General features: G+C 43.3%; 1 protein-coding gene across 1 annotated transcript in view; it reads left to right on the top strand.

The window, feature by feature from the left end:
- NSUN2 (NOP2/Sun RNA methyltransferase 2) overlaps positions 1 to 26,739 on the top strand; it is a 49,067-nt gene that overhangs the window by 10,440 nt on the left and 11,888 nt on the right. The window contains exons 7-15 of the mRNA XM_084619034.1: positions 163 to 355; positions 4,127 to 4,201; positions 6,025 to 6,155; positions 8,171 to 8,244; positions 14,218 to 14,348; positions 15,076 to 15,172; positions 18,464 to 18,639; positions 23,498 to 23,590; positions 24,086 to 24,221. Of these exons, the coding sequence (XP_084475160.1) occupies positions 163 to 355; positions 4,127 to 4,201; positions 6,025 to 6,155; positions 8,171 to 8,244; positions 14,218 to 14,348; positions 15,076 to 15,172; positions 18,464 to 18,639; positions 23,498 to 23,590; positions 24,086 to 24,221 (1,106 nt within the window). The remainder of the gene's footprint in view (positions 1 to 162; positions 356 to 4,126; positions 4,202 to 6,024; positions 6,156 to 8,170; positions 8,245 to 14,217; positions 14,349 to 15,075; positions 15,173 to 18,463; positions 18,640 to 23,497; positions 23,591 to 24,085; positions 24,222 to 26,739) is intronic.

Below are 26,739 nucleotides of genomic sequence, written 5' to 3' on the forward strand. Positions count from 1 at the left end.
GTAATATGAAGGGAAAAGTGTATTTTAAAAATATAATTATTGAATAGTAAAGCCACGATTTAGTTTCTGTGATATATATTTTTGTAGAATATTTGCTGGCTAATATATGAATGCAAAACACAGATGCTTCCTGTTAACCTGTAAATTTTATTTTGTTCCCAGAGGGGTTTGTAATTGCTAATGATGTTGACAACAAGCGCTGCTATTTGCTGGTTCATCAGGCTAAGAGGTTAAACAGTCCTTGCATCATGGTGGTAAATCATGACGCTTCCAGCATCCCCACTCTACAAATAGAAAATAATGGAAGAAAAGAGGCTCTTTTCTATGATAGGATTTTATGTGATGTCCCCTGCAGGTATATTGCATTTACTTCTTAATACACATATTAATTGTGCTACTTTTAATGTAATCTTTTTTGTTATTAATTTGTCCTGCTGTCTTTCTGCGAAGAAAGGCAGGGTTCGCTGTGATTTCCAAGACAGGCTGTTTCTCCTTTCACATCAGATTAAATAAAGAATTTTAGTTTAAAATAAGTGATCTTTTGCCTCACTCCAACCTATCCTTAGCTTCCATTAGCCAATGAGCTAAGTTTGTCTTCTAAACCTTTACATCAGGAATGGGAGGGTATATATGGAGCATATATATGCGATATAACACCTTTTAGTTTTTGTTTAATTCCAAAACTGCAGGAATTAATGGAAACAAAATTCATATTAAAAGCAAATACAATCTTATACACTAATACTGTATCTAAAATGAGATAGCCAGTCTAAATACCTATGGGAGAGCAGGCACTACTAAATCGTGCACTAATCTTAATTTCTTTCATTTGAAACAAGTTGAACAAGCATAGTTGTTTGTACTTCTTTCAGGGCTTAAAAGTGCAGTTCTGTTCTGAAAAGCGACTCTCTCAAAAAATGGCGTTGTAGGATTCCTAGTTATTGTCTCAATCACTTCCATATCAAATCTACCTAATTTACAAGTAAAACCTCTTCACCCCCACCCCCGTTACCCCCAACTGTTTGGAAATTTAGCTTGGAATCTGAAAGTCAGAATTCTTCCTAGTTCATCACCAAGAAAAAAGAAAGTTAAGGGAAACGTAAATGGAATTCAAAGGGATGCAGTCAGGAAAAATACATAAATTATTTTCCCTCTATTGCTATCATCTTTGCCTACTAAAAGGAATTTTTTTTAATAATTCAGCGTAGTTGCCCTTGTTTACTTTTTGCACTTCTTGGATAATGAAAATCAGTAAAGTCATTTTCATTTGTTTATGATCACTAATTTCAGGTTCCTAGTGCTGCAGTGTTTCTTTCAAATACTGCAAGGGTATGTTTTTAAGACTCTGAAAAAATCTGGAAACATTTTTATTTTTTGTAGATTTTCTAAAAGCTTGCTTTTTTAAACAAAATGTAAATTTTTGCACAAACGTAAGTTAATGTGCATTTAAGTATTCTGTTGGTAATGCATGAGCCAGAGTAGAATCTAGATAGTTCTTTCAGAGCTGGGTTGGTACTTGAAGAGTACATTGGATTTAAAAGTAAAAATTAGTTTAATGAGTAATGTGAACAGATATGACTCTGAATACCTTGAGTTAGAAGGTGCCGTTTTCACTGATTTTTTTTTTCTTCAGAGAAGTATTCTTTAATCATCTGTGAGTAGGATCACTCCTGCCTGCTATGTCAGCACCCTCTCCCACTGGAAGATTCCAAATGCTTGGTCAGAGGGAAAGATGAGACTTGTCGTCATTTAGCTACTTTTGTATTATTAAATCAATTGATAGTTAATTGGATTGGAAGCTAAAAACTGAGGGAGAATTCCTATTCTGTGACTGAACAATCTTCTGTATGTATTTTTTGTTAGTTCCATGTTTTTTGGAATTTTATTGTCCCTGTTACACCCCTTTGATCATCTCTTCCCCTTGCTCCCTTCCCCTTTTGTCTTCTTTCCGGTGTCCTCTTAGTTGTTCTGTAGGCACTCAAGCCATTTTTCCTTTAAAGTTATGTTCACGCTCTTATTTTTGCTGCTGATGCACATTGAAGAGTAAGGATTTATTTGTGCTGGTTATGGGTGGTGGGCGGGTAAACTGCTCATCCCACTTAGTGAATGGAGAATGAGACAAATGAGTGGCTTCAAGCCCCACCACATTCAGCACTGTGTGAGAGAGGGGTATAGAAAAAAAGTCTGGCCTGCTGAACAGGCCCTCAGTGCAGTTCTTTAACCAATTAGTGTCAGTGGCTAACTGGCCATAGCTTAGAGCCTTCCTGTGTAGCGCTGACTCTAATTGACTGCTTGGGAAGGAGAAAAGTTGCAGGAGCAGCTTCAATTTAAAGCTCTCCTCATCTAAAAATGAATTTGAAAAAAATCAATCTGTCACTACAAAAGCAGCTTTTTATGTGCCCTTATCCTGTATCATATTTTAATGAACATTCACATTTTTATTATTGTGCATTTTTAAATTAAAAAAAAAACACTTTTTTTTTTTTTTTTTAGTCTGGAAAGAAGTCCTTTAGTATGAATAGCCGCATCTTAAAGCTTTTAAAGCAACTTGTGTACGTTGGTTCTATTGTAAAAAGCTGGGGCAGGAGGGGAGGCAGGGCGGTGTAGACCCCATATGTAGTGGCCTAGATGTTTCTATTGAGAGTATCAACAAAAATAACAGATGAGATGTTGTTTCTTATTGTGTGGATTATTGTCCACTGTAACTGGGATGGAGACTACTATTTTCACATCACCATCTGCTGTATGATTTGTTCTCACTTTTGGTTACAAGGAATCTACCATGACTCTTGATAAACTGTTCCAGTGGTGAATTACCCTCACAGTGAAAAATGTGCACCTTATTTCCAGTGCAGTGTTTGACATTACCAGCTTCCTGAACCGTCCAACCAGCCATTTTGTATGAGTAAACCAAGTCACTTTCATATACTTACTTTACTTTCTCTTTAACTTTTAACTTCATTATACATCTTCAAAATGGAATTCTTTTAGTGACGAGAGTACTTGTCGTGAAGAAGCATTTGTCAAGAATTTACTTGAGCCCAGTGATATAGCAATATGAAGTTCCAACTGTTGTAAATTATGTCACATTTTTGTTAAATCTCAATGCATAGTCTGAAATAAGTTAATTTAAGCAAAAATATTAACTAACTCTTTGAAAAGCTCTCATGTTTTATATTAAAATAAGGAGTGAAATCTTAGCATCATTGAAGTCAATGGGAGTTTTTTAATTTATTACTTGGGGCTGGGATTTTATATGTTAGGTCTGTGAAATTAACTTCAGTGGGTGCATTACAAGGTTTTGTTGCCTATTGGACTTTCTTGATTGATTCTCAGCTGGTAAAACTAGTCTGGTGCTGGAAATCCACTCAGAGTAGAGATGGGTTGCATAGTTTCTGAGACTTTGGATCTAAATAGTTGGATTAAGATGGAAGATCTAGTTTGCCCTAACTTAGAGGTAGGAGTCTGAGCGCTGCTCTTGGGTCTGGTAGGTTACAAGGAATGTGTTGAAGTGAGTAACTGGGGTAAGATAACCAGCAGCATATGCATCAAATTAGATAGTAAATTTTTTAGTTCAGGATTGGTATTCCTACATGTGTTCAGTGCCTAGCAAAAATGGGGTTGTAATACTGACTGGGCACTATTGCAATAATAGTGAAGAAAGTACTTGTTTAGTGATGTATTTTTTTTATTTTGCTTTATCATGTTTTGATTATTAACTTTGAAAACTTAATTTGTTTTCAAAGAAATTATTTTTTTGCCTGTAAATAGTTGTTCCACAATTTTCTTATCTTGTGACTGCCTTTAATCCCTAAAGAAATAATTAGAAAAGGGGGAAATCTATGTCTAACTTGATTGCTGTTCCAGTTTTTAGTGGGAATTCCAGGTAATAACTGAGACAGATTATTGTTCCGTTGTCTCACGGTTGGCTAATATTAGAGTCTGAGACAAGATCTGCTCGGGGTTTAGCATGCTCTTAAGATGAATCCCCTGGGGTTAGAATCAAAATGGATTGTCGCCTCATGGGTTAAACCACCATTTTTGTATTTACTTATTTTTCAGCATAGAGTTAAATGTAGATCATAAATCTTTCATTTGTGAATTAACATATAAACTTCTGTTGCAGTGGAGATGGAACCATGAGAAAAAACATAGATGTGTGGAAAAAATGGACAACACAAAATAGCTTACAGCTACATGGGTAAAAGTGCATATTCTAATTCCTGTATATATTTGCAGAAAATGTCATAAGTGTTACAGTTTTACAAATAGAAATTATGAAGTGTTGCCACCTTTCCCTTCCCCAACAAACCGCTAATTTCCTTGTACTTTCTTCTGAGAAGGGGATAATCTTCCAAATGTGGGATCAGTCTACATTAAAGATAGGGTAGCATCACTATTGTTTTTGGTTTTTATGAATACCAAAATAACTGGAGCCCTTCCAAATTCACAGCCATGAAAAACACATAGTGAACTGTGAAATCTGATCTCCCCTGTGATATCTATTATAGGGGAGGGGCAGGGCTGGGGGTGCCCCAGTGGGGGATTCCTACTGTGCACTGGACTCCAGCTGCTAGTCCTGGTGGGGCTAGGCAGGGATGGGACTTCCTCTTCCCCTGCAGGGGCCATTCTGGGGCTGGATCAAATCCCCAGGAACTTCCCCCTGCTGCAGGAAACTCCATGGTTATGCTGGGCTCTGAAGGCAACATTCCTGCCAGCAGCAACACAGAAGTAAGGGTGGCAATCCTGCAACTCCCCACCCCCATCCACACACATGCAATAGGTTTGCAACACCCTACACTCCCCTTTTGGGTCATGACCGCCACATTTACAACGCCATGAAATTTCAGATGTAAACATCTGAAAGTGAAATTGACCTTTAAAACTCTTATGACTGAAATTGACCAAAATGAATTGGTAGGGCCCCACAAATAATGCAAAGGCAGGGAATCCATTGGAAGTGAGTTGTTAGCAGTGGGGGGCACAGTAATGGCAGTGAGCCAACTAGTTGGATAGAAGGCGAATGGCAGGAGCTGCAGGGAAGACCGTTTAAGCCTAAAATGGCAGTGTCCACTTTGTATACCAAAAGTCTAATGTAAAATAAAATACGAATATTGTTGAAATCCCTGTATTGTTCTCTCTGATAAATATGAATAAAAGATTGGTCCTGACCTTGTTTTACAAATAAACAGCTTGGGTTCTTGGCTATTGTAATGCATCAAACATGGCTGTTAATTTAACACTGTAGTTTGGTGGTAGAGGGTTTATGTGAATTCTGGAATTAAGCATATTTTTGTAAATTTGATTTTTTTTTAAAGAAAAATGAGATTTCTAAAATCTTATTTTAAAACCTAAAATTATTTAATTTTACTAACTTCTCAATTTAGATATGGTTTGATATGTAAATATTGTACTAACTTTCTGTTGTACAGATTTATATATGCTGCTTTTCAACACTACAAATTATTGCAATCCATAGAAATTTTTTTGTAAGGTTTTTGGGAAATAGCTTAATTGACTAAGTTCTTTAAAATTTAACAGTGTTTTGTATACCTAAGAAAGTGTATTTGAAACAGTAGTATTTTAGTAGTTGAAATAAATTAGTTGACGGGGTTTATTTTAGGGGCAGGGTTGTATTGTGGATGCACATCCCCATCCAGGATATTGTATTGCGTGATATGTGTCTTTCTGGTACAACACTAACTGTTGTGCTGGCCGTGCTTCTCATTCTGTTGATTTTAATGCTAGAATTCCTGGTCCAGAGAGGGATAGTGGCCAAGATAGGTTGCCTGCATTCAGATACTATGGTAATGGACACATTCAATAGAGGCGTGAGGAAATTAAGCTCTGTGTTTAAATGTTGTGTGTCCTGTTTTAATGCCTAATTTAATATAGCTAGAATGTCTGTAATGAAGTTTTCCCTGAGGTTTCAAGTAAGCGTCACCTGTAACAGGGTGCTTTGTACAAGGGATAATGGGAGTCTTGCTGGTCCCTGAATCGTTTAGACAAACGCTTTTCTTTTAGATTGCAGTTAAGGATTGCAACCCGTGGTGTAGAACAACTGGCGGAAGGAGGTAGGATGGTCTATTCTACATGTTCTTTGAATCCTGTTGAAAATGAAGCTGTGATTGCATCCCTGCTGGAAAAAAGTGAAGGTGAGAAAATGAGTTATCTTGGCTGAATATTTACTGAACAATACATTAAAATCTTACTGATTCACAGTAACGGGAGATATGCAGATTAGAATGCCGGGGATGAGTGCAGTATAGATGAGAAACTCCCAGTGTGTGAATGGGAGGGAAGCTGCCTAATTTTCTCCTCTTACATCAACAGTTGTAATAAAAGTTCTCTAGACCAAATAAGGTCTCCTGCAACATCCTATCAGCACCAATAGCGTAGCTGGGGGCGCCCTGCTCCCCCACCGAGCAGAAGTGGCGCCGTTTTAATTCTTTGGCGCCTTTTAAATTTTTACTCACCCGGCGGCACTCTGGGTTTTCAGTAGCACTTCGGCGTCGGGTCCTTCACTCGCTTTGGTCTTCGGCGGTATTGTGGTGGCAGGGGGGTCCTTCAGCGCCAAAGACTGGAGCGAGTGAAGGACCCGACGCCGAAGGGCTGCTGAAGACCCGGAGCGCCGCCGGGTAAGTACTAGCGGGTGGCGCCTTTTTTTTAATCTCCGCTCCCCCTGTTTTTTCCACCTGGCTACGCCACTGATCAGCACTGGTAGATTTTATAGCTGTAACTGTTGGATCTTAAACAGTTCTGTAAATGATGTACCAAAGACTCATTTAGACTCAGCTGTGTTGCCTTGGTAGCATCAACAGGAGTAAAAAGTAGTTAAACCTTTATTTTTGTCACTGTAGCAAGCACATATGGAGCACAACTGTTAAGTAAGAATGTGCCATTTTATGGGAGGAGGATCAGATGCAGCAGTATTTGGTAGTAAGTAGCCTAGGCCTGTTTGAGGGATGTTACCAAATATCAGGGAATGACACTAGCTCATGGGCAACTGTGTTCTAGTGCCTTCCGCCTGGGGACTGAGAGTTATGAGGCCTGGGTTCTGTTCTTGAGTCTGCTGACATCCTTTGTGTCCTTGACTAAATCACTTAACATCTTTGGTTTTTATCCCACATCAGTTTCATGCCATCTGTAAGGTATTTCTAGACTTTCACATGAAGATTTTTATAAGCTATATTATTATCCACACTAGACCCACCCCAAGCAAACATTTCTTTTCTGACTGAATCAGCAAACTGCATACTTACAAATTATTTCCAGTGGTTTTGAATGTCTGTCTTTACTGAAGCTCAAATCAAGGAGTTTTACTGTACATGGAGTCCTTCTAATATTTGTGACTAACTTCCAATTGAGACAGCTTTGAAAAATGACATCCCATGCCAATTTGGTGGGTTTACAATTATGTTTTTCTATTTTAAGATTTTCACCTTTTTATTATTGGGTGGAATACCTGTGCAAATAAAAGACGTGACCGCTTGGTTGACAAAGGGGAGTGAATTGACAAAATACTATAAAATGCATAAAGCAAGTAAACTGAAAATCAGTAAAGAAAAAGACCTTTCTCTGTTCTTTCATTTATAGCAATCCTGAGTTACAGAAATTTATTAATAATAAAAAAAAAACCAGTAGTGTGTGGCTTTTTTTTTTAATGGGTGATGATTCAAGTACACTTAAAAGAATCATAGAAAATGTAATTTTGTTCATGTTCAGAGCATCTTGAAGCATTTTACCAAGTAATGAGTTAAATACTAGAAATAGTGTTTTGCTGAGGGACTGTTAGATTGAAAGTCTGATGCCTCATAACCTATCAGGGTTGGAAATGGGCATTTTATCGAATTATAAAGTCATTTTCGACAGCCAGTGTTGTGTAGCATTGTCTTTTTATCCTTTACTTTTATCTGTTGTCAAACTTCTTTAAAATTCTTATTGGATTTTTAAAAATCTGTTCATAATGATGTGTAATTTCGTATCTTCTTTGTTACCTTGAAGTACAAAATGTATTTCAAAATAAATCTCTCTATCTTACCCAACATGGTGTATAATTTTATAGAAAATCATGTTTTGAAAGGTTACATAGAAGTACACCTCTAAACAATTTCCCTGAAGTTTATGTTTTCAAAAATACTTATTTGCTTTTGCGTATTTGGCTTTCTAGGTGCCTTAGAACTTGCTGATGTCTTTTCTGAGTTGCCAGGCTTGAAGTGGATGCGAGGGATTACACAATGGAAGGTACTCAGAAGATATTTCTGTAAAGATATATACCATAGTCCCAGTCTTGATGCATGCTTTGTTATCTGCACAATTTAGGGCTCTCAGCCCCCACCCTCTCTTTTTGGGTACTTAGGAAGTAAGGGACACAACTTTAGCCCTCCAAGTGTAAAGGTGGGCTCCAGGCTCTACTCCTCCTTGGACTCAGGGCTAACACCCATCCCCAGTGGACTCAGGGCTCTGCAGGGCCTTTTAGCAGGGAAAGAGTCTTACACAGTAATATCCTTAATTTCTATTTGTTAACAATTACCAAAACAGAATACACACACTAAGCATTACAGTGCTCACCACACCCAATAAGGCAGATGAACTTTTCTCGATTGCCAGTCAAGATTAGATCGTCCGGGGCTCTAAGGGGCTCTAGTTTCTGCATGGTGTGGTCAGCAGATTGTTGAGGTCTGACAGCTCTGAACTTGGGCTGTGTCCTAGAGTTAGGTTCCAAAGAACTTCCCTTTGGACCCCAGTGTATATAGTTAAAACTACCTAGCTATACCTTAACCAATAATTTTAAACTAAAGTACTACAAAACAGTGTTTTTCACCAATCCTAGCCCATAATGAAACAATTCTTTAACCAATCCTAGCACATTACAAAATAATTCTTGAACCAATTAGACCCCACCACCTTAGTTCATTTAAAACTTGTGAATTTAGTTATTCAACAGACAGAAACAATTAAAGAATCGGACAGAGACCAAACAGATAAACAGTAGAGAAGTAGGGACCATAAAGGACAAACAATAGAGAAGTATAGATTTCACAATCACAGCTGTTGATAAGTGGTTCCTTGCCAAACAGAATATCAAACAAAGTTTTCTTTGAACATCTTATACTCTGTTTCTTTATCTGGAGATGGTGAGTACTATTAGGACAGGAGTGCCTGCCTAACAGCCCGGTATTACATTGTTTTGATGCAATTTAGATGGAACTGGAGAATGTGACTCTGAGTCTTAGCTCATATCTGCTGTTTCTCACTCTTGCTGCTGCTTTTACTGCAGAAAAAGGCCTCAGACCTTACAGCTTTGGGTAACTCAAAGAGCTCTAAAATTGAGGTATTAGCCTAAGCTAATAAAACTGGAAGAAGTTAAATGATATCAATAAATATGACACCAAGGTTTTTAATCCTCCCCAGCTAGAGTACACTCTACACATTTTTGAGGCTCCACTAATACAGTCTCCCGGGGGAGAAAAAATCGCTGTCATGTTTCTTAATTTACTTCACCATTTCAGGCAATTCTATCTCCCATTTTGTTGATAATGCTGTCAGATCCACTTTAAATTGTCTCTTACCTTTAGGCATGAAAAGTTATAATCTGTCAAAAGAGGAAGCCACCTGGCTTCTTTCCCATCCCTTTTTATCCAGCCAGTTATCTATCCCTGAGGTTCTGTAGCTGAGCTGGATGCTTGGGAAAAAGGGTCAAGAAGTGGACAGGTCCTTCAGACTTATTGAAATACAGGGAGTCCTCGATTTTCGACTTATGATGTTTCTGAATTGACACCCTGATTCGACTTCAAATTTACGACGCTCAGTCCTGCAATGGAGTGGATTGCGGTTTCGATGTTTCGACTTACAACGCAATCTTCAGGAACCAATTGTATCATAAGTCCGAGGATTGCCTGTATTCTTTCAGCAGAAACCGACCTTAGAAGGTTGCTTTAAGTTTCCTACTCCTTCTGACACTGAAGGCTGAACCTTAAAATGTGTACCCATGTTGTAAATGCAAAATGTGTAATGGCATATGCAATTTGGAATCTTGTGTTTTGCATTTACAATTTAATTTACACTTTTCAAAGCTTCACCATGAAATAGAACCTGTCTGCAGAGTCATTAGCAAAATAGACCTGCCTGCAAGTAGAGGTGAAGCTAAAAGAAAGGAAAACAGAGGTAACTTAGGATGCCAAACTTATAAAACAAATCTTGCTTCAGAGGATCCTGGCAGATTAAATGTATTTACAGATAGAATGGTGGTTGGGGAGCGTGATTCCAGTTGTTTTAGGCTGCATCTCCAGCTTGACCATAAATGGAAAGGGGTTCAAGTAGCATCCATAGTTGTACGCAAATAGCAAAGCACAAAGTGAAAAGATTTTGCTTTCCCTTGACTGGGATTCATACTTTACTTTTTAAATAAGCAAAAAGATAGGGTTTACACACACACTGCTGCAGTCAGACACAAAATATCCAGAAAGAATGTTAACTGATGTACTGCATTTCTGTGAATGTTTATGCTAAAAGTTGATCTCGGGATAGAAATCTTCTCCATAACATTAAGATGTATATTCAAAATAATGCATAAATACTATGTAGAGAAATACTGGCAGATTTACTTGTCCTGAACCTATGTCATCTACTTGAGAATGTACATTAAGCCTTATTTTAGTGCATTTGTGGATGTGAAAACAGCAGTAAAGATTAAGTGCAAGACTCATTTTAAATTCCTGGTTTTCACTGCACATAATTTTCTCAAATAAATCTTTACCACTGAAACTTTTAATGCTCAGGTCTGTCCAAAGGTGTAACTAGCTTCCTTTAAAACTACAGTCTTTATGGCAGCTTTTAAGTTAGCTGATCATTATGTAGGGGGAGGAAAACATATCTTATTCAAAAATGCCCATTACAATTCCAACACACCAATATGGATGGAACTCTCTCAGGTCAAAATTGTGAGGTTCAGCAGAGGTCACCTTATGCTTGTTCTGCTGAGGTGTGTAGGCTTTCCTTGGTATTTCCATGGCTGTTTCCTTTCTGACTGTATGTCAGAACATCCTGCTGAAGGAGACCTGATAATGTCCATGGGATGTGTACCAGAGAATGAGAAACTGTTGTGATGTATGTTTTCATAGATTTTAAGGGTAGAATGGACCAATAGATCAATCCAGTCTGACTACCTGTATAACACTTACCATAGAATTTCACCAAATTACCCCAGCATTGAGTCCAGTAATTTGTATAAAGTACATCTTCAAGAAAAGCAGGTTTTGAACAAGGCTAATTAAAAAATGGCTGAATTTTAGAAGTTGAAACTTCATGTGCTAGTCTTGACAATTCGTAAAATATTAGTGACTGAAATTTAGTACAAAACCCCTTCATTATCAAATTGTATGTGATGACAGAGTAACATAAAACTGTAAATATTGTGTGAGCAGTTGTGGTTTCATGCTGTTGTTTCATTGGAGTTCCACAACTATGTAGTTTTGATATTATCCAAATGTGAGAGTATGCAGTTAATTCAGCAGAATAGAGCTACTCCTTTTTTGTCTTAAATAGGATGACCCGATGTCCCGATTTTATAGGGACAGTCCTGATTTTTGGTTCTTTTTTTTTATATAGGCTCCTATTGCCCCCCACCCCCGTCCTGATTTTTCACACTTGTTGTCTGGTCACCCTTCTTAAACATATATTAATGTGATAAGAAAGATTAAATTAATCGTACAAGTCAGGAAAATGTTACCATTCTTACAGAAATGTTGACTTGATATCCTTGCCCATTTGTAATGATTGTTTTTTCTTGGTAAATGTATCCCATACAAATATACTCAGACTAATATTGCCAAGTTAAGGTTCCTACAGGAATTTTGAATTTCCCGCCTTTTTTGGTGTGGTTAGTTTTTCAACCTGCATTATTTCTTTATGTTCCATCTATATTAACAAGTAAATTAACCTCAAACTTTATTCCTAAATGGACAACTGGCACTAGTAATCTTGATACAGCAGATTTTAGTTGTTACACAGGGTTGCCAACTTTCTAATTCCAAAAAACCGAACACCACTGCCCCGCCTCTGCTCACTCCATTCCCCCCTCCCTCTGTCACTTGATCTTCCCCACCCTCTCTTGCTCATTTTCACTGCAAGGCCAAACAGGCATATTTATTGTTTTGACCCATGTATTCAGGGTTTATTTGTTACATGACGCTAGAGCTGGCAGCCAAATAGTCATAAAGGGTAATTTTTTAAAAAAATGAAATTTCACAAAGGTTTTCATGATTCTTTCCCTCCCCTCTTTCCATTTTTCGTAACTAGCTCTGTTTTTTGTTCACTAAAGTTATTTTAATTTTATGTATGGAATTAGGACCACACATTATCACAGCTACAATGGGTCCATTAAAGACCCACTCCTGAAGCCCAAATACAAATCCATAGAGCACAACCACAGAAATGCACACCTGTCCAGATACCTATATAAATAAATCTGTAGAAACTGATACCCACATCTACATGCAGATACACACTTGTGTTCATGTGTACACATCTAGCATGCACTAACACATATACTTCCACATTATTTAATATTACAATTGTTTAGTGCCTAGAGACCCCAACTAAGATCAGGGCTCCAGGGTGGTAGGTGCTGGACATACACATAAAAAGAGAGAATCTGCAACAAAGAGTTCATAAAGTAACTAGACAAAGGTGGGGAGAAACATATGATACATTGGCTCTTCTGCAATTACTAGTCAACAACAACTAGTCAACAACAGGGATTGGTCCTGCTTTGATTAGGGGGTTGGACTAGATGACCTCCTGAGGTCCCTTCCAACTCTGATATTCTATGATTCTGTGATTAACTTTTTTTAAGAAATAATACTTCTTTTTTTTTTTTTAAGAGTTCCCTTCTCTTTTAAAAACTTGGTATGAAATGAATACACATTTTATGTCATCAATTTTTTTTGCACAAGACAGCAAAAGGAATAAAAGTCAGAGTTAGGCTGCAAATTTTATTCACACAGGTATATACACATGTGGCAATACACACAGCCCCCTATACAAAGACTCACAGTCTCTTACACACATACAGTGCATGTGTATTAATAAGACACACACTTGCCTACACAGAGACACTTTTCCATACACTTTTCCAGGGGCTACCTAAATCACCCAACCGGGAAGAGAGGAAGGTGGGCTGGAGGGGAAAAGATGGGGGTGGGGTGTGGGTGGAGGAGAGAGGATGGGGAGGGAAAGAGGCTAAGGATGAGAGCAGGGTAGGAGTAAGAGGGGGCAGTAAAGGAGAGAGGAGATGTGTTGGGGGTATGTGGGGTGGATGGCGATGCAGGGGGAGGCAGAAGGTTATGGGTGCATGAGGAGGTGGGGGGCACAGGGGTGTATAGGGACATAATGGGAGTGGAGCAGTGTATGGACGTGAATGGGATACAGGGCTGTGGGGGGTGAAGGACATGGAGGTGGAGAGGATGGGTGGGAGAGCGCTGTATGGGATACAGGGCTGGGATGGGTAGGTGTGCGGGGGCAGGACAAGATGGGATGGGGAGGGATGCTGTGAGGGAGGCGGAGGTTGGGATGCAATGACGGGGTGATGGGGGTGCAGGGGAGTTGAGACAGGGAAGGATGCAGTGGTGGGGAATGGGGGTGCAGGGGGGTTAGAATGGGGAGGGATGCAGCCGCATTCCCAGCACTCAGACAGGGATACACATACTCCTGGGTGCTGGCAATGGGCAGACAGAGAGACTCATTGCGGTTCGCCACAGGCCCCGCACTGCAGCTCAAGCCCAGCCACACAAGGCGTCAGAGGAGAAGAGGGCCAGGCAGCAGTGGGAGAGGTGCATGCCACGCAATCCCTCAACAGCTGCATGCTGAGCGCTCACGAGTTGCGCTTGCGCTAGCTCCTCCCCTGCCATGACCCAGCCAATAGGAGCTGCGGACAGGGAAGCACGTGGACCTAAGGCTAGGAGCTGGACATGCTGGCTGCTTCCCAACCCAGGCGCCGCACAGCGCGGAGGCAAGCAGGGAGTCTGCCAGCCCCGCTATGCCGCGTGGCGGCACCACCAACCGAACAGTCAGTGGCCCGGTCAATGGTGCTGACTGGAGCCACCAGGATCCCTTTTTGACCAGGTGTTCCGGTCCAAAACCGGACACCTGGTCACTGTATTGTTACGTGATGCAAAATTGCAGGCTGAAATGACATTGTCCCATTTTCCCATGCAGGTAATGCTAAAAGATGGACAGTGGTTTGAAGCCTGGAAGGACGTGCCTTCTAACAGGCAGACCCAAATTCGGCCCACCATGTTCCCAATAAAAGATGAAGAAAAACTAAAAGCAATGAACCTGGAGCGTTGGTACGTTTTCCCAAAATGATTTAAAGTGGTACGGAATTTTGAGGTTTAGCTTTTATGGTGGTGGGAAGACACTTTGCAGTAACTGGCAGTTAAATTTTAGGAATGAACTGTGAGCTAACGCTAAACTTTTTAGTGTCTAGGATGGGGTTCATTATAAGCATTGGTAACTGGATACTATGATTAGAACCCTAAAAATACATATGGCAGTGAGAAGTAATTATAGGTTGATTTCAAGGAAGATTGTACTACTTGATGACAACATAAGGACAAATTCTGGCTTCATTTACAGTCTGGCAGAATTACTACAAGTGTGTAAATGGCATGAAAAGTGCTATGTAACAGCTAGGTATTATTGTTAGATCTCTTGATTAAAATAGTAGTGCAGTTAAACAACCAGTTGTGTGCAAATTGGAAAGACTTTCGCAGTGAATAATCGTAAAAAAAAAAAAAAAATCAAACATTTAAAATTCTCATTTTATCAATGCTAAAGTTTAGTCAAATATAAAACTAAGGCTATTTTACAACTGATGCAATTCACTATAGGAAGCTAGAATATTTCATTTAGACTCTGTTTCTAACTTGATGATTTCATCTTCCTAATTTTAACAGATACATAATTTTCACTAAAATAAATGTGAGCATGTTTCTTTCATAAAATATTTCATAAAGTATTTCATAAAATCCCAATTGCTGGTATTGACCATGAAGTTCTTTTTTCCCTCTCCAGCATTAGAATATTGCCACATCACCAGAACACTGGAGGTTTCTTTGTGGCTGTATTAATAAAAAAATCTCCAATGCCATGGAATAAACGCCAATCTAAGGTAATGTTCCTTTTTAAAGAGCAGTGATGACAGTATATATTGTGTTTTGGAAGCTTTCATAAACTATTTAGAGTATTATTGGGAAAACCACAGTTCGCCAAAGTAGTTGTCTTTAAAAATCCATGAAGTATTTTTTAAACAGTGCAAAAGTTTGATTTTTTTATTTTATGGAAACGTAAAGTATGGATTTATATAAAATATTAACCTTTTCTAGTTGTATATTAAACTCATGTGGTGGCTCTTCCAGTGTGAAACTTATTTGCAAAAACATTCCATGAAAACTCCAGAACTTGATTCAATGCTAGAATGACTTTTCCAAGTATTTATAAATACTTTTCATACTGATAAACACTCTGCTTTACAGGATTATTGTAATGTTTATGTCTGAATTTCTTTTGTCTACTATTGTTAGAAGTAATACCTAAGATTGCAATAACTGAAAGAAATTAAAATTATTTTTCTCTGTTTTGTCAGTTTATTTTGTGTAGTCAGTCAGCTAGCTTGTCAGTTCTCTTTTGTTTGTGTGGGCCTTTCACACAGCAAGAAGGTAAAGGAAAACATTTAGAGGTGGTCAAACTACAGCCTGTGGGCCACATCTGGCCCGTGGGACCCTGCTACCCGGCCCCTGAGCTCCTGGCCCAGGAGGCTCGTCCCCAGCCCCTCCCCCGCTGTTCCTCCTCCGCCGCAGCCTCAGCTCACTGCACTGCTGGCGCAGTGCTCTGGGCAGTGGGCTCCTGGGACAGCGCAGCTGCAGAGCCTGGCCTGACATGGTGCTCTGAGCTGCGCGGTGGCATGGCTGGCTCCAGCTGCGCGGCTGGGCTGTAACACCGCCAGCCACCGGTGCTCCAGGGAGCCGGGGGGGTTGGATAGAGAGCAGGGGAGTTCGGAGGGGTGGTCGGGGGCGGGAGTGTGGATAGGCGTGGGGCAGTCAGAGGGTGGGGAACAGGGGGGTTGAATGGGGGCAGGGGTCCCGGTGGGGGGCAGTCAGGAATGAGAGGAGGGGTTGGGTGGGGTGGCAGGGGGCAGTCAGGAGCGGGGACTCTGGGGATGGTCAGGGAGTGGTGGATGGGGCAGGAGTCCCAGGGGGGCCATCAGGGAACAGGGCAGGTTGCATGGGGTAGGAGTCCTGGGGGGGCCATCAGGGGCAAGAAGCAGCTGGGGGGGTAGATCGGGGTTGGAGGCTGTGCCACACTTGGCTGTTTTGGGGGGAGACAGCCTCCCTTAACTGGCACTCCGTACAATTTTGAAAATCCGATGTGACCCTCAGGCCAAAAAGTTTGCCTGCCCCTGATTTAGAAGAAGGTTTTCAAAAGCACTTAAGGCAGGGATTCTCAAACTGGGGGTCGGGACCCCTCAGGGGGTTGCAAGGTTATTCCGTGGGGGGTTGCCAGCTGTCAGCCTCCACTCCAAACCCTGCTTTGCCTCCAGCATTTATAATGGTGTTAAATATATTTAAGTGTTTTTAATTTATAAGGGGGGTCACACTCAGAGGCTTGCTGTGTGAAAGGGGTCACCAGTACATGAGAACCACTGACCTAAGGTATTTAGGGTCCCATAGTCTGTAAATCCCTTTTACAAATAGGAAAATGGGATTATGAAACCACAGTAAAAAAGAAAGGCAGATAGTGTACTGAAAAATAACTTTTTTTTTTAAACAAGATTTCAAGTTGGTGTCCTTTTAACTTAAAACATTGCGTCTCTTTAGAGGAGAATATTCCTCTTGGGAATCACTTGGACCAATGAGGTGAAGTGACTTGCCCAGCAGGCCAGTGGCAGAGCTAGAAATAATTTCAGTTCAGTGGTTTCTCCACTACGCTGCTATGTGATTCCTCAGTGTTCAGTCCCCCCTTCTGTACATGTTGTTTCAATGGAATGGAGATAATGGTCGTACTTTGAAATGTTTGCAGTGTGTAGTTGCTGACAGAGCTGGTGAGAGAAATTTCATCTCTGGTCAAAACCTAAGACAGTTTTATTATATTGTTATTTTATAATTTTCAATGTGTGAGAGAAGACAGGTGTGTCTTCCTCTCTCATTCTGCCTTCCATCTCACCATTCCCCTCAACACATACCCCTTCCCCCATCAAAATGTCCAGCACCCCTTCCCATCCCATCCCATTAAGCTATTAGTTGGCACTATAGAAACCATTAACATGTAAAAAGTTGCTCCTTGCTGTCTCATGCCCTGTGCTGCTGCATGCACGTATCACAGGCTGAGCAGCAGCAGCTTCAAGGGCTACACACGACCTTGGCTATATAGTCTGAGCTGCATGCTGAGCTGGCCCCTCACTCCTACTACCAGTCTCCAGCTGTGACTTCTGTGCCTGTTTCAGCCAGGCTTTTCCAGCCATCATGCTCCACCCGCACCCAGCCTGCCCCTCCTCCAAACTGTACCACTTCCCCACAGCTTGACCAGCCTCCACACCCCACACAGGGAGTATCTTAACTATTCATTTTCTGGATTTCATGTCTTTAAATTTGTTACCTTCATTCCCACTCCCCAGATCCCCCAACACCATGAGAAAGTAGAGGGGCTCAGCCCCCTGCTGAGGGGTGGGGCTTCCATATATCCCAGTATGCACACCAATGGGGAGAATTGAGGACTGACATCCTTACCTCCCAGTTTCTGCTATTCCTGATATTTTCCAACCACTCCTGTCTTCTCCCTTTCCACTTTCCTTAATTTCTACCCCCTCCACTTTACCAGAGGTCCCCTCCCCCCATTCCTCTTCCCATCCTTTAATGGAGACCCAAACCCCTCTTCCCCTATTACCACCTACTCTTGTACCCTTAGTTGCCTCTCCTCTCCCAATAAGCATTCTTGTGGGGAGGAGGGAGGGGAAAATTTCCAGAAAAAGTTTCAGTGCGTTATGTACTCAGATTACATTTCTCAAAACAGACACACACCCAAATAACTTGACAAATGTCCCAGAATTTGAGCCACTATTAGTATCTCTCGCCTCCAAGATGCGTGCCAGATATCAAGGCAATCTGAACAACTGTGTAGATTTTAGAGGACTTAGAAAAGTTGAGGTCTAAATGGATAGCTGGTCTTAACCTTAACTATAGCAGAGTTCTCGCTCAGCTATAATGGGGTGTATAGAGACCAAATACACTACATGTAACTTTGAATGGATGGTAACTTGACCTTTGGGGAGCTACTTTATCCATGATATATACAATTAACTTTTATGTAAATGTTAGTGAGAGCTGAGCATATGTTCATTTTAGGGATAATGTAGGCATTTTGTTATAATAGTTGTATCTAACTTTTTCTTCATAATCTGGAACAGCTTCAGCGCAAGTTATCACAAAGAACAGGAGATGTTTCAGTGAGTGCAGCTGCTACAGAAGATGGCTCTGTAGAAATTGTTGAAGAACCACCAGCTGCTGAGGATGAAGAGACTAAGGAAACTCAACACTTGCTGAATGTGGAGAGTGAGCAAAGCAAGAAAGATGGAGTATGTGGGTAAGAGACTACATTTAAGCATCTGTCCTGTCCTTGTTTCCTGAGTGTCTAACAGAAGAGTTCCATGGTCTGTGGAGAACTTCAGTTCTGTTCAGTTCTTAAATTGTATGTCTAATTTTAAAAAGTGGACCTAATAGAATACACATTGCACTTTCCATAACATGATCATTTGCTTTAATTTTGCCCTTTTCCTTGCCCCATCCTTAGATTGGTGCTAAAGTCATTTAAAGAGCTTACAAACACATTGCTGTACAAGACTCAGTGGAGGATGCAGTTCCAGTCTTGATTATCTTACTGTGTGAATACTCAAAGAACTGGTCTAAACAACTGGGCAGCCCAGAGGGAAGGGTGCTGGCTTAGAATGCCTTTTTAATAGTGGAATGATGGTGGCTTTTTGCAGTTATGTCTTGGTATTTGTCAGCTTTTTAAGAAATGAGTTTAAAAGAGGAACTTTAATGAAGAGAGTAGGTCTGTGGTACACTGGGATAGGAATGGAGTTCTTCGAGTAATTGCTCATGTCTATTCCACAATAGGTGTGCGTGCTCACCACGTGCACTGGCGCCGGAAGCTTTTCCCCTAGCAGTACCCATAGTGGGGAGGGCCCCAGCGACCCCTGGAGTGGTGCCTCCATGCATGGTATAAGGGGAGCTGTGCGCTCCCCCCGTCCTCAGTTCCTTCTTGCTGCCAGTAAAGGTGCGTCGGACCTACTCTGCTCCAGCTTTGCTGTAGCTCATCCGCAGAACTGCTTGTTCGTTCAGTGCTAGTACCTATAGTTAGTGGTTTAGTTAGTTCAGTTAGTTAGAGCGCCCGGGCTGGGACATGCCCCACGCCCTGGGTTTTGAGTTGTGCGACACTTGTAGGCGATCTGTGCCAAGGAGTGACCCACCCTCGGACTGTCTCTGCTGTTTGGGAGAAACCCATATCAGCGATCTTTGCAAAATTTGCAAGTTGTTTAAGCCCTGGACCAAGAGAGAAAGGGACATTAGGCTCCGGGCTATTCTGATGGGGTCGGTGCTGACCCCAACTCCGGCGTGCCACTCCACTCTGAGTTGGCACCGGGCACCACGGTGTCGGTGCACTGCGACCTTCTGGCACCATCGATCAGTCGGCACCGCTCCCCATCCATGGAGCACGCCAAGAAGACTAGAAAGACGCCTTCTTCGCAGCGGCACCAAAGTAGACCAAGGACAGAGGCTAGACCCATGTCGGGCAGTCCTCAATCCCCACCGGCCTCTAGGCCTCCGACTCAAGTCGAGCAGAGTAGCCCAGCCCATTCGGAGCAGACCTCCCTGGATGTCCAGATGCCCTCCACGCCAGAGACCCTCCAGGCGGTCCGGGACGTTATGTCCATGCCAGTACTAGGAGCTCCACCTATGTCGGCTCTGTACTCCAGAGCAAGCCACCGCTGGGATCTCCACAGTCAGTCCCAGCTTGGAACCGGTCTCTGTCGAGGGTACGTTCCCTACGCCATTCACCACCCAGCAACCGTTAAGGGCAAAGTCCACATGCAGTGGCACCGAGCGGGGGCTCGTTCGGTGGCCAGAACCTCAGAAGCACCATCAGCCTCCCTCTCCAGACCTCCAAGGAAAGAGTCAATGGGACATACATCCTCGGCACCGTGCCCGGAGACTGACCAGGTGGTGGACCCTCTGGTGCCGGCAGACACCCGGAGTACCGCACCAGCCTCCTCGCCCTCCTTGGATGAGGTGATTATGGCTCTGCCCGCCTCCGTCCTGCAGGAGGATTTTAGGGTTCACCAAGAACTCTTAAGAAGGGTGGCATCAAGCCTTCACCGCCAGGCAGAGGAGATGAAGGAGTCCTCGGACTCCCTCTTTGGCACCGGGCAGGGTAGCCTTGCCTCTCCATGAAGGGGTGGCAAAAATTTCAAATGCCCTGTGGCAAACACTGGCCTCATTGGCCCTCATCTCCAAGAGGGCAGAACGCAAGTACTTTGTACCCACCAAGGGACACGAGTACTTATACACCCACCCGGCGCCCAACTCCCTGGTGGTTGAGTCGGTCAACCACAGGGCCAGCCAACCCCTACCCCAAAAAATAAAGATTCACAGAGGCTGGACTCTTTTGGAAGAAAAATTTATTCATCCTCAAGTTTTCAGTTACAAGTGGCAAACCACCAGGCTCTCCTGGGCCGGTATGAGTTCAATCTGTGGGGCTCTCTGCCCAAGTTCGAGGACTCCCTCCAGGAATGCGATAGGAAGGAGTTCAAAGCGCTGGTGGAGGAGGGTACAGTGGCTGCCAGGGCGACCCTGCAGGCAGCTTTGGATGAGACGGACACGTCCGCACAATCCATGGACCCCGCAGTGTCCATGAGAAGGGCATTGTGGCTCCTGCTCTCTGGGCTGTCCTGCAAGGCGCAGACCTCCATGCAGGATCTCCTATTTGACGGCAAAGCTCTGTTTGCAGAACAAACGGATACAAGGCTGCATGGCATGGAAGACTTCCACACGACCCTCCAGACTCTGGGACTCTACGTTCCGGCTCCGGCTAAATCTAAATTCAGGCCTCTGCAGATTCCCGCTCAGGCCACTCACCCGAAATACGAGGCTGCCTATAAGAAGTTGCGGGACTACAAGAGGCACCCTCAGAGGCAGTCTCAGCCTGCCCCCCAACCTGGACCCTCCAAGGGCAAGCAGGCGGGGAAAAGGCGGTTTTGACAGAACGCTTGGGGGCACCCTGCTGGTTCTCATCAGGGATCCACCCTCTATAAAGCTTCCCTTCTCCAATCGGTTGTGTGCTTTCCTCCCGGAGTGGTTGCAGCTGACCTTGGACCGTTGGGTCCTCAACACCATCTCCCCAGGCTGCACCTTCCAATTTACTTCCTCCCTGCCCAACCATCCCCTGCTCCCATCCCTCCTGGGAGACCCCTCGCATGAAGCTCTGCTCGAGCAGGAGGTGGGGCGGCTCCTGGGCCTAGGAGCAGTAGAAGTAGTGCCCAGGGAGTTCAAAGGCAAGGTGTTCTACTCTTGCTATTTCCTTATCCCGAAGGCTAGAGGGGGACTCAGGCCCATCAGGCCCTGGACCTGCGAGGTTTGAACCAATATGGTGTCCTCAAGTGAAGCTCAAGTTCCGCATGGTGTCCCTGGCCTCCATTATCCCCTTCCTGGATCCCAAGGACTGGTACGCTGCCCTCGACCTGCAGGACGCATACTTCCACATTCATATATTCGAGGGGCACAGACACTTCTTCCATTTTGTGGAGGGGCAGAATCACTACCAATTTACGGTACTCCTGTTTGGCCTGTCCACTGCCTCCAGGGTGTTTACAAAATGTATGTCAGTAGCAGCGGCCTACCTCAGGTGATGGGGTTCCAGATCTTTCCCTATCTGGACGATTGACTGATCAAGTGCAGCTCCGGGTCGCAGGTGAGGGATCATGTGATGCTTCTGTCCACGTGCACTTCTTTGGGCATGTTGGTAAACAACACTAAGTCCACGTTAGTCCCAGTTCAATGCATAGAGTTTATTTGGGCACTCCTGGACACCTTTTCGGCCAGAGCCTCCCTCCCACCAGACAGGTTTGAGACCCTGAAGGGGCTAATCGACACAGTCACAAGGTTCCCGGTGACAACAGCCAGAATGTGCCTCCAGCTCTTGGGGCACGTGTCGGTGTGCACGTACGTGGTCCATCACGCCAGACTCAGGATGAGGCCCCTCCAGCTCTGGTTGGCCTCTGAGTTCTCCCAGGCCAGGGACAGGATGGACAAAGTCCTCACTGTACCTCACTCGGTGATCGACTCCCTTCGATGGTGCTCCGTCCCAAGCAACATGCTCCAAGGGGTCTTGTTCAGGGACAGGGCCCCGTCGTTGGAACTGGTGTCCGATGCGTTGGACCTGGGTTGGGGGATCCACGTGGGGAACGTTCAGACCCAAGGTCTGTGGTCGGCTCAGGATCTGACGCTTCACATAAATGTCAAGGAGCTCAGGGCGGTACGGCTGGCGTGCGTGGCCTTCCGCTCGCGCCTGGAGGGCAGGGTGGTCAGGGTCCTCGTGGACAACACGGCCTCTATGTTCTATATCAGCAGGCAAGATGGCGCCTGATCCTCTGCTGCAAAGCCCTCATGTTGTGAGATTTCTGTATAACCTTTTTCAGGCATAGAAGGCACCATGGAAGAAAGCATAAAAGAGTGAGGAGGAGAAAAGGGTTTCAATAGCAAAGAGATGAGACTGATTATAGATAGGTAAAAAATGAGAGCACCCAACTCTGTATTGTCTATATTAAGGTATCTGTGTTTTATGGAATCATAGATTTTGTTTATACCTTCAAAAACATTTTATGGGTATTTTAAACCCTTCATTTCAATGTGCCAGCTGTGCAAGCAGAGGTTTACATCACATCTAACACACTTCAATGCTTGATTTTCACTCACACTACATCAGTCTCCTATCTGCACTAACTGCTTCTTACATCAATCTCCTATCATAGCAGTATGGAAACAGTTGCCTCTTCTGGCTCCTCCAGAGTCCATTATTTCTCCCTTCCCTACTTAGGAGGGCAGTACTACTTTCAAGAGTTGAGCTGTTGTGTTCCTGACCCTCTTCTCTTTACCTTATCTCCCACCTGCCTTCCCATTTGTGTCTGAGAAAACTTCTCAGCGTGCTTCACAATTGCTCCTCAATAAGCCTCTGCTCATCTTCCAGCTGCCATATATTTCCTTTCTGCCATCTCCATCTGTGAGTTTTCAGTGGTTAAAATTGTAGAATAGTATGGAATGCCAGGTAAAGTATGGGAAAATGTCAATGCCTGGTTTTGTACGTTTGTTACTATTTGTAGAACAAGCACTGACTAATGAGTAAATCTGCAGTGTTTAACTAAGTATTTACATGAATTTGCTTCTAGACCACCACCATCTAAGAAAATGAAGCTGTTTGGATTTAAAGAAGATCCGTTTGTGTTCCTCTCTGAAGATGATCCATTGTTTCCATCCATCCAGTAAGGAGAAATTCTGTCCTTTTATTCTGTAATAAAGGTTTCAAAGTAATTCAAGATTAGTTTCACAGGGGACTAGATCTAGTTGTAGTTCTTGGGGGGGTAAGGGGGAAAATCTGGATTATTGCTCATACATACAGCAAGTTTCCTTAATTTTAAGATGAGGTGAACATACTCAAAACTATAACTCTTCCTTTTAAATGGAAATAGCCAAGTAGGAATGAAAATTGAGTTAAATTTAGAAATATATTCGGAATGCAGGCAAGGCATTCAGCATGGAAATTTTCAACTGAACTTTATTTTTAAAATGTATTTTTTCTCTGTGAGTTTTCTAAAATGCTTTGATTCTATGAAGCGCCTGGATTAACCTCATGTATTCTGAAGCTGATTTGAGAGTGGCTGATTTGAGAGGGTGTTGTGGGGAATAGGTCAGTCAATAAATTGTCATTTACTCAATCTTGAACTTGGGCAAACAAAACATAAATATTATGACCACAGGAAGTTTTATGCATTGGATCCTTCATTCCCCAAGATGAATTTACTAACTCGAACTCAAGAAGGAAAGAAGAGGCAGCTATACATGGTTTCTAAGGAGCTAAGGAATGTATTGCTGAACAACAGTGAGAGAATGAAGGTATGACTCTTATTTTTAGATTTTTAGCATGGGGCCCACAGGCATTCAGTGTGTGGATACTTGTTTGTCTGTCCCTCCAGAACCTAATGTCTGTCTACAGAAGCTATCTGCTGCTGGGACCTTCACTTAGTCTGAATGGGTGTGTTTTGTTTCCTCTTACCTTATTGTCAAGGAAGTGACTGTCTGAATTTTTGGTACCCAGTCTCCTCCAAGACTGGAAGGAATACTACTTTTACAAGATGGGGGAAGGGAATTCTTTAAAATGGAGATGGTGCCACCCTGCATAATGAAAATAAAATAAGTGGAGAGGACCGTACAATAGAATTTGTATAGATACATTTTATTCTTATGACCTGGGATTTGTAACAGTGGAGTAGAGCTGGCTGGGAACTTCTCAAACAAGTGAGTGCTTGTCTATATGTGTTCCACGTCAGGTACACATGTGCTCTATGTGCCGAAGATTGGAACACTTTGATCAGCAGTGTTTGTTGTTCACACCTGCTTCCTACAAAGCCTAAACCCCTTCTCCCTTGAGGTTTAGGGTTGCCAACCCTCCCAGTTTCACCGGGAGTCTCCCGGATGGGGCTCTATCTCCCGGAGGCTACTGAAGCCAAATGGGGAAACTTTAGGCCTCTGAAAGTCCGGCTGGGCTCAGACAGGCTCCCTGCATGCCCTGGTCCTGCACCACTCCCGGAAGCAGCCAGCATGTCCCTGTGGCCCTTGGGGGGGGGGTAGAAGATCTCCGCGCGCTGCCCCCACCCCGAGCACCAACTCCACAGCTCCCATTGGCCAGGAACTGCAGCCAGTGGGAGCTCCGGGGGTGGTGCCTGTAGGCATGGTCAACGCGCAGAGTCCCCAGCCTTCCCCTCCTCCTCCTCCTCCTACCCCCTCTACCCCCCCCGCCCCCACTGCTGCCACAGGGACATGCTGGTCTCTTCAAGGAGTGGCCTGGGGCCAGGGCAGGCAGGGAGCCTGTCTTAGCTCCGCTGCTCCACCTGGCTGAAGCCCACACCCCTCACTCCCTTCGCACCCCAGCCCCCTCCTGGAGACGGCATCCCAGCACATAGCCCCCTCCAGCACCCAAACTCCCTCCCAGAGCTTTCATGCCCTCCTGCGCCCCACCCCCCTGCCTCAGGCTCAGCCTGGAGCCCCCTCCCACACTCTGAACCCCTTGGCCCCAGTCCAGAGCCTGCACCCCAACCCCCTGCCCAGTGAAAGTGAGTGAGGGTTGGGGAGAGTGAGGAGGGATGAAGTGAGTAGGGCGGGGCCTTGGGAAGGGGCGGGGCAAGAGCGTTTGGGTTTTGTGATTAGACAGTTGGCAACCCTACTTGAGGGGATAAAAGAGGGCAGAGCAACCAACCAACCCTCATTTCCTTTCACTGTCCTTGACTGTTAGTCAGAACCAGTTGATAGTGTCGCATCTTGTCCACTCATATTCGTTTACCTGTAAATAGTTAGTTATTGGTAGTTAGGGTATATTGTAATTGATCTGATAGGTTTTTAGTTTGTTTGGGGTTTTTTGTTTTGTTTTTCTCAGTAGGGAAATTTCCTCATGTCTGCTCAAAATTCCGCAGGTTTTAAATTGTGTTTGTCATGTGAGGCTGCTGTGCCCCTTAATGACAGTGCTCTAATTGTTTTTACTGCCTGGCTAATGGACTTGTTAGGATCGTAAGTCGCTTATGAAAAGGTCTGCTAAATTCAAAGAAAACAAGCTAAAACTTCCTCTGATAGAAAAATCAATGTAGCCTAGTTCAGTCTCTGAAGGGAGATAGGAGCTTCCCAGTCTGGAACAGTTGTCAGCTAAAAGTGTTCCTGCCATGGCCTGAACCTCAGAGGGTCACTATTACCTAAGCCTCTTCTGATTGTGAGGATGCCTCACCTTCATCAAGGTTGCCATGATATGAGCCATATAAAGTGGGGATGCAGACTAGCATTAAAGGCAAACTAAAGTAAATTAAGCCAGTTCCCTCTGCCTGATATCCAACCCCCAGCCACATTTTTTTCATCTATGTGGTCAAAGCTCTTGAGCTTCTTGGCCCCTGTAGTCCTATCTACACATCACCGGACACTCTTCAACATCTGCTTCCAGAGACAGGTCGCCTTCGCCTGTCTGTGTTTCAGTATCAGCAGTTGTGTCAGCAGTTTGGGGTCTCTGCTTTTTAGCTCCCTTGGCTTTTTAGTAAGGATGTTACTTAGCATAATGCTATTGATATTATCCTCACATACACATCCCCTTCATTACCAGATAAAGCTGATTCATCACCTTCAGCTTTACCAGGATTATAAATCAAACTTTGGTAAATGGCAACGATACTTGGAATGCCAATTCAGACTGTCTAAGATAAGGGATATAAATTATTGGACATTTTATGTATGTCCTAATCTGAGGGGCTTGCTTTGCCCATAAACAAGATTGTTTTAGAACTGTCACAGTTACAATGGTAGACACCAGCATCACTACCTGCAACTTGTAGAAAGGTGAAAAAATGGCATTGGGTTCCTTCAGCTGAGTTTGAAT

Source organism: Lepidochelys olivacea (assembly GCF_965140295.1).
Source record: "Lepidochelys olivacea isolate rLepOli2 genome assembly, chromosome: 2".
Classification (NCBI taxonomy): domain Eukaryota; kingdom Metazoa; phylum Chordata; order Testudines; family Cheloniidae; genus Lepidochelys; species Lepidochelys olivacea.